Source organism: Vespula pensylvanica, chromosome 14 (assembly GCF_014466175.1).
Source record: "Vespula pensylvanica isolate Volc-1 chromosome 14, ASM1446617v1, whole genome shotgun sequence".
Lineage (NCBI taxonomy): Eukaryota > Metazoa > Arthropoda > Insecta > Hymenoptera > Vespidae > Vespula > Vespula pensylvanica.
In genome coordinates this window covers 1,277,600-1,286,011 of record NC_057698.1, presented here as the reverse complement: position 1 = coordinate 1,286,011, position 8,412 = coordinate 1,277,600, and the positions used below count along the sequence as shown (strand labels likewise).

At 39.2% G+C, this 8,412-nt stretch overlaps 2 protein-coding genes across 5 annotated transcripts in view; one reads left to right on the top strand and one right to left on the bottom strand.

Moving 5' to 3' along the window:
- Positions 1-1,154, top strand: part of LOC122634203 (extensin-2-like) — a 2,370-nt gene extending 1,216 nt beyond the window's left edge. Inside the window, exon 3 of the mRNA XM_043822907.1 lies at positions 194-1,154. Within this exon, the coding sequence (XP_043678842.1) occupies positions 194-1,154 (961 nt within the window). The remainder of the gene's footprint in view (positions 1-193) is intronic.
- Positions 1,155-1,228: 74 nt separating this feature from the next.
- The window catches only part of LOC122634122, a 16,960-nt gene continuing 9,776 nt past the window's right edge, over positions 1,229-8,412 (bottom strand). For 2 of the 4 annotated variants that reach the window (XM_043822734.1, XM_043822733.1), the window contains 6 exons: positions 5,561-5,809; positions 5,236-5,384; positions 4,613-5,157; positions 3,968-4,533; positions 2,761-3,931; positions 1,229-2,495 (listed from right to left, as the gene is read on the bottom strand). In XM_043822734.1, the coding sequence (XP_043678669.1) occupies positions 2,432-2,495; positions 2,761-3,931; positions 3,968-4,533; positions 4,613-5,157; positions 5,236-5,384; positions 5,561-5,798 (2,733 nt within the window). In that variant the 5' untranslated portion in view covers positions 5,799-5,809 and the 3' untranslated portion in view covers positions 1,229-2,431. Of the gene's footprint in view, positions 2,496-2,717; positions 3,932-3,967; positions 4,534-4,612; positions 5,158-5,235; positions 5,385-5,560; positions 5,810-6,265; positions 6,463-8,412 lie in introns of those variants that run through there. The other 2 variants (XM_043822735.1, XM_043822736.1) reach the window with 2 other exon arrangements.

Below are 8,412 nucleotides of genomic sequence, written 5' to 3'. Positions count from 1 at the left end.
CGCCTCCTCCTCCTCCGCCACCGCCACCACCACCGCCTCTTCCTCCATCTCCGCCACCTCCACCAATTTATACTCCCACCCAACGTCCCTTCCCCCCAGCGCAACAAACACGACGTCCTATTTCAGGACCAAGATATCTACCACCAAGTACTTCTCCACGACCAGCTTATAACCAACAAGTTTATACATCTAGACCTGGCTCTACACCCGCACCAACATATTTACCTCCTTACGATCAAGGAAATAATAGACAACCTGCTTTTAGTGGAAGCGGTTCTTCCGCCTTCTCATCATCTTTTGGAAATTCTGGAGTAGCCAAGCTAAGCGGTACCGCCACTTCGTCGAGCTCATTCAACATCGGCTTTCGTGGCACTCCATCGAATACTGCTTCAGCGAATGCAGCGTACTATAATACTCAAAGTCCTTCTGCATTCGCGTCGAGCGGAACATTGTCGCAAGTCACGAAAATAACTGGACCTGCTGCTGCGCCAGCATCCTACAATGTTCCAGCTATTTCGAGCCCAGGAATTGGAGGACAAAACGCAAATTATCCGACATATGCTCAAGCACCGAGCCCAGCATATTATCCTGCTCCTGCCCCTGCCCCTGCTCCAGCAGCACAACCAGCTCCAAATTTTCTTACAGCCAGTTATCCTATTCAAGCACCACCTAATACTGCCTCACAAGCAGCTTTCAATCCTGCACCGCCATTCTTGTCAAGTACGCCAACTCTACCAGCTGTAAATTATGTTCAAAGTCCAGCTGTAAATTATGTTCAAAGTCCAGCTGTTCCAGGAGTCGTTGGACCTCCCGTTCAAGCTTATTCTCAAGCTACGGCTGTAGCTGCTCAGCCAGGATATCCAAGTTATCAATCTGTTGCTCCAGCACCAGCACCAGCACCAGCACCAGCTCCAGCATTTATACCTAGTCCTGCCTTTCAAACAGTTCCTAGTCCTGCACAATCAACTTTTGTGAATCCACCAGCGCAAACCTACCTCTCAGCAAACGTTCCCAGTTATCCTAGTTACCAGCAACAATCGCCGGCAGCACCAATGTACAATTATCAGCCGTCGATACCAACAGCAGTACAACAGCAACCATCGTTTGCACCAGCCAATCCACCATCGATCAGCTATATTCCACAACCGGGATGATAATTAACAACTACAAATAATCCTGAACCGATCAACTAACTGTGATTGAAACAAGTAAATACGTAAACAGTACGTACGTCTCTCAACAAAATCATTTTTTATTATTAAATACAATTTGTACGATATCAACTAATTCGACTACAATCGATATATCACAGCATTTTATCAGGTAGACATTCTAAATGTCGGTCTCGGTAGCTTAAAAATCTCTATATATTAATACGACCAAAATTAGATTGTAAATAAGTACAAAGTAAGTCATCGGTATACCTTCGTCGAGATTATTAAAATGCGGCTGGCTCTGTTCTTTAGTTTAAACGAAGATTATGTTTCTGATAATGAAACATACGTTAAACTATATGTGAAAAAGTGCGTTATGTTAATACGTCATGATCCAAAGTGTTAGCGTGTTATTTCTAACAGGAAATGACTACGTTGAATGTAATGATGTCCTTGTTTTTAACTTTCTATTTCTTCGAACGCACAAATGAACAACTATCATGTACTTTACATGATTCAAAGCCGCATAATGGAATAATAAAACTTATCTTGTGTTAATGATATATATACATATACATACATACATATATATGTGTGTGTGTGTGTGTGTGTGTACATTTCTTATCACTTTACAATAATGCTGAATAAATTCATCAAGACAAAACTAGCGATTCATACGAATTAACTAAGCGAATCCATGACTCTGGATATTTTTTCTTTGAGTATTCTTGCGAAACGATCGTTTATGATAGACGAATAATGTCAAACAAATGAAATTAATCGAAGAGAATCACTGTCAACGAGGACAATTAAATGATATCACAAAACAAATCAAGTAGAACAAATTTAGAGCTACTTGAGTTTTTTTTAAATAACGCATCTTTACACAAAAACGATAATAACGAGGATTGATTTGAGAACAATCCAAAATAATAAACACTAATCGTCAAAGCAATTGCATAAAAGAACAAGCAATGAATACTCCTCGAATATATTTGATAAATAACGAAAGAAAAGAAAAAACATCCTATGAGTTTTATACATACATATATACATACACATAGAGAATCTGAACCTTCTTTGAACATCTCCTAACACAAAGTTCGATAAGAAATTTGACCGATCCACGTTAATCGAGAATAATACAAGATGTAAACACCTCCGATCTTAAATAATTAAGGGAACCTATCCGTCTTCGTTAATATTACCTAAGAAAATATAAATTATATATATATATATATATGTATATAAAAATATTTTTTTTCTGTAGCACATCTTCATTCGTATCCATCCTCCGTTAATTTACTTAAACAATCGCAAGACTTCGATTGAGTTATGTACCTAAAATAAAAAATGAATTCGTTAAAACTTCAATGCCGTGAGAAACGAAATGGAAACAAAAAACAAAAAGACAAACAATAAGATAATGATAAAATAAAAGAAAGCTCTTAGAAGCATTAAAAGTCAGCAAAGGAAAGGAAAACAAAAGTTGTCGTCTTAACTGGAGGAGGGAACTTATCGATAGGGAAGAATGTTAATAAAGCAAAAAGCAGCATAACTAACCCAAGATTACGTTAATATCTTGTTTTATCATTTATAACACAACCGTTTATTCGTTGGATCCCTTCGTCCGATGCAGAGAATCATTTTGCCCGGTTTGGCATTCTTGAAAGTCTGCAGGGCCTTCGTGTGGGTTGCCCCGTCCATTGGTATGCCATTAATCGCTAAGATCTCATCACCGACCCTAAGTGTACCTTCCTCAGCTGCCTGACCACCTTCCATAATATCCTTTACGAAAATACCCATGTAACCCTTCTTGCTATCGGATCCTCCAACGATCGAGAAACCAAGTTTCTTCGTAGCTCCTTTTTCCAAGGTCACGGTCAATAAATCTTTCGAAAGGCTCGATACTCTTCTCGGATAACAAACCGGATGCGAAGTACGTTTCTTGATAACTTGAAATTTCCTCATACCAGTCATCTTTCTACCGGTATCGTCTCTCGCGTCGTTAATTGATAATTCACTTTTGGGTCGCTTTGTTGGAGCCTCTTCGTTCTTCGATCGATGATCATCATGAGAGGATTCAATTTTGGATAAGGTGGTAACTCCAGGGTCAGATTTACTCTCTTGTAACGTCCACGCGTCGGAATCGTTTCGAGCACGAGGGACTCTGTCTAAATCGGCCCAAGTATCACCGATCTCTTCGCCAAATGCGAAAGTTGGTTCTCTAGCGATTTGTAGCTCGACGTTTCCTACACAATTACGTAATGCGTTTCTAGCCTCGGCTATTGTCATCCCACGTAATCTGCGACCACTAACTCGGACGATCTCGTCGCCGATTCGGAATAATTTAGATTTAGCTGCTTCGCCGTTCGAATCTAATTTTGATATCACGTAAAACGGTCTGACAGCTTCTCGTCTTTCAACGGAGATACCAAGATTGCCTGATCTTTCAACGCTGAGTTTCATGGTCTTCAATTCTCGACGTACCAAAGTTGACTTAGCCGGCGTCGAAGTTGTTATCGATCGTGGATTATCAGCGAAAACTATTCTCTTAACCTTATTGATCCTATTGATCGATTCGTCTGAAGATGTTTCGGCCTCCAAAGCAGAACGAGATCTCTTAGGACTATAATATTGAATCGGACTCTTCAATAACAACGTCGACGAATTAACCTTCGTTGCCGGTGGACTGTCCTTGCAAGGAGACGAAGCGTTATCGAGAAGAGTCAACACGCTGGCGCTTCCAAATTTACGATTCCTCGAAGAAGAAGAAGAAGAAGAAGTAGTAGTAGTAGTAGTAGTAGTAGTAGTAGTTACGGGTTTCGTTTGTATCAATGAATTCTGAACCATCTTATTCGCCTGAGAAACAGCCGAAACGTTCTTCGAAGTCGTTGGAAATATCTTCGAGTATCGACTCGAGTCCATCTTTGAATCGTTTCTACCGTTAGAGTTGTCGAAGAAATTTAATTTGGTGCATTGTTCGTAATCCTCGAAAGTGTCCTCGTCGCAACTGTCGGTGTCATCGTCGTGTTCGGACATGACCAAGGTCGATTCAGTCTTGTTAGAATCGTTCAAGAAATGACGTGCCTCCACGACGGTATCGTTACCATTCTCGGAATCTTCGGTATCCTTCGAAGGTTCAACTTGGTTGATAATGGGTGGCAACGATAGATCGATACCATGATAATCGTCGGAAGTTATCGAGAAGCTACGAGGCTTCGTCATTCTCTGAACGCATTGTTCACTGTCAGGAGAATCAGCACCTGCCCGTGTGCTATCAGAATCGTAACCACTCTCGTCGCAACCTAGACGAAGATTGCTCATAAGATCCTCCAAACCGGTCAAGGGACAAGATCTTTGTTGATCGTTCCTAAAACTGATGTTACAGATCATTGTCGAGAAATCGCAAAACATCGCAAAAAGTTGACAACGATTGATCGATATTTTTATCTTACCTATCCCGTTCATTGATGTTACCGAAAAGATTCCTACTCTCCGTTCGACTAAGTGTACTCGTTTTCAATAAGACATCGCTCCTTCTATTAATCCTAGACGTCGACGAAGAGTATTCCGACGTATCCTTTGAACTACTAGCCTTCTCCAGCTTACTCAAAGTCTCCTTTACCAATGCTGTTCCCTCTTGAGTCTTTAACACCTGCTGATTCATTAGAATAAAGTCGATGACGCGTTCCTGTTCCTGAAGATCGTGAATGCTACGACTGAGTCGTCGCTGTTTCTCTTGAAGCAGAGTCCCCCTTAATCTTTCTTCGTTATTATTCTCAGACTTGACTTGAAACGTAGCTACGTTTTTAATGGCTCCCTCGCTAAGAGCTTTCTCCATAGGATAATGGCTCTCCTCGTGGATCGTCACGTTTCTCGAGGTTGAAGTCGAACTTAAAAAGTTACTTCTCTCTGTCGACCGGAATAGATTCTTCAAGGATTCCACTCTGGAGACTCTTTTTGGCTTGGGGAATTCCGGAAAGGTATGTTCGTTCGATCCCTAAATGAAAAAGAATTCTCTTTAACGAGAGTCGAGACTAATTGCCCTGAAAATTAGCGACGTTCTTAAGTTAATTACATTTTCCTTTTCCTCCAAGCTATCTTCGTATCTCTTTCGATTTGGACTCCAGCGACGTCTTCTACCCGAAACCGAAAGTAACTCCGAACTTTCCGATCTCTTCAATTGATCTAACCTTCGGCCTACTTTCCGACCCCATGTTGAAATACCTAGAAATTAATCGCGACTGTTACTTCGTCGTACTTTGAAACTTTCACTCTTACAGCTTCTTTCCCTTAACATCTTATTATGAGCTCTGATGTGATCTCTTTTTTAATACCAACTCCATTCGACTTCAAATCGTACTTTTAATTACACTATTTATGATTTCGTTTTAAATTGATACCTTTACGAGTTATCATGAACGATTGCCCAGGTACACTTTTCTCAGACTCTCCAGATTCTCCGCCATCCCTATCGAGTCTCTTCGATGAATCTTTCTTATCAACAACCAAGGACTTTTCATTCTGCTCGATAGTAGTGCCATTTGCGACCACTGTCTCGGATGTTTCATCTTGCGATATCGGTGTAGCTGATACCAGCTGAGGACAGGTATCCGATGCTTGTCTTTTGAATAAACGCATTTTGACGTATTCTGGAACGATAAAGCAAAGAAAACCAAACTTGAAAAAATTGAAACTAATCCTGAATAAAAAGAAAAAAAACAAAGAAATAAACAATGATTCCAAGATTACGATTAGAGCGTCAGAAGATCATCAGACTCTAGCTATTCCAGGCAAACTACGAAACAGCATAAGTTTGATGAAATCCTTATAAATGAAGAAACCACAGGTGTATCAGTTCATCGGTTCGCTTCGATCTCAAGTGGCTAAGATTGATAGACGATCACTTTCTCGACATTCCATCGACGTTTAGCAAGATAGCAATGGTAGCAGTAGCAGCACCAGCATCAGCATCAGCAGTACCACCACCAGCACCAGCAACAGCAGCAACAGCTTCCTACGAGCTCCGCCTTCTCGATTGGAAGGGCAAAAAGAAAACTTTTCTCTCGCTACTCTCCATAGCAATCTTATCACTATAACACGCTTACCGGTTCCATGAGTTTCGTCCTATTTTCAAGTCGCCAAGAAGTCGGAGAAGGCGAGATGATGATCGTCTTTATTATTAAACTAACTTAGCAACTATACACAACTTGATCTAACATTTGATCATAAACTACCTTCTTTACATATAAACAAATAAAAAATAGTCCTTCTATCTCGACTCGTCAAACTCCTCCTCCTCCTCCTCCTCCTCCTCCTCCTCCTCCTCCTCCTCCTCCTCCTCTTTCGTGGCAATGTAAAAAAACAGCTCCAAGTGATCTTACAGGCCAGGCAAACTGGTTGCCTGCCGGTAAGCAAGTCAGAATTAGACGTCCTTCCGAGCTCACCTTTCCTCTGTGATGTAACAACGTTCGCTTTACGGAGAACCCTAATGCATTCTCTCTTGATCCTTCCCAGTATTTACTTTAAACCTATTCGAGACTTGATTTCACATTTTTTCAGGTATATATATATATATATATATATATATTTTTTATTTTATTAAATTTATTATACACGCAGCATTTCTTTGTTTTAACAAAATTTACAATATGCCAAATATTTTAATCCCATTGTACGATTTATCGTTAGTTGTATAATCATTTTCTACTAATCTGTATATATCTTATGTAATCGTGTAAAAAAAAAAAGATAGATCTTAAACAAAAAATATTTGTTTTTAAATCGATATACCTATATATTTTAAGTTAGACATTCTGAAGCATGTATTATTGTTTCAGTTAATAACGTGACACTAACACCCCGACACCCGGTATATCGGTGGCAACAGACTCTCGATCCAAGAAAGGAAAAGGAGAGAAAGAGAACGAACAGGGTGTGGAAGCTGAGGAAAAAGTACTACTCTCGTGCCCACGTAGGACATATATATATATATATATACTTTGCAGACCGTATAAGTGTATATCGCGAATATTCAAGAACTCTTATCGATATTTCCAATCGTTTTCGATCTCTTGCGAAGCGTTAAACTTGCGAATAAAAAGCTTATTCGTTTAGATCGACTTGCGACCATATTGCCCATACTTGCTACCATTTATGGCAATCTGCTTTATCTTAAAGAACGAAAGAAGAGGAGTGTCGCCAAGTTGCAAATGAAGTGTAAAATCGTAGAAAACTTGATCTTACCATATATGTGTATATAAATATATACATATATACACATTAAAAACGAGACTATGGTAATGCGTAGTCAATGATCAAGTTCATTGACACCATTCTCATTTAGAGGATACGTCAACGTCTATACTATATACCGACCTACGATCTTATCGATCAAAAGATTAATCTTTACAATACCATTAATTAATTGTACGATATATCGATAATCATGATTAAAAGTTAAAAAAAAAAAAAAAGGAATATCATTATTATAACAAATATCAAAGGAATGATATTCTTAATATATTTTTGCAATGAATAAATAATATAAAAAGAAAAAAAAAAACACATAAGAAAAAAAATTACATAAAACACATTACCAAGATATCCGACTGAAAATTTAAACACGAAGGGCTCTAATAAATACGACGGACGAAAGAAAAAAAAAAAAAAAAAGAAAAAGAAAAAGAAAAAAATAAAGAAAAAATGTTCACCCTAAGTTCTGAATCAATGTTCTCGCAAAAGATTATTAATTAAATCACGCAGGATATCCTGTGTAGTTGGTCGTGGCCAACGTTTAACCGAAGTTTCGCTATAGAAAAGCACGACGTTCACGATCGAGTGGTATCAATTTACAAGAAGAAGGTGGATGCACCCACGTTGTCTTTGAGAAAACGCAACGAGTTGGAACGAAGCCAAAGCCATGACGTGCACCGAACGATAGAGGGGAAATTTTAGGCGTATTTAACTTTCCATTCATATGTTAGTTCTCCCTTCTTTCTGTCTTCTCCCATCATCCGATTTTTCCCTCCTCCATTTCATCGCTTCCATTTCCTTCTTCTTTTTCTTCTCCTTTTTTTTTTTAAACGCCTGCACTTCTTCTTCTTCTTCTTCTTCTTGTGCTTCCTCCAGAAATAAATGTAGCGCAGGATGTTCGTCGTCTCTCATCGGCGGAAGTGCCCGCTTCCGGTCGTTGCCGCGTTTCCGTCTTTTCCACGGTTTTTTTTTCTTCATTTTTTTTTTTTTTTTTTTTTTT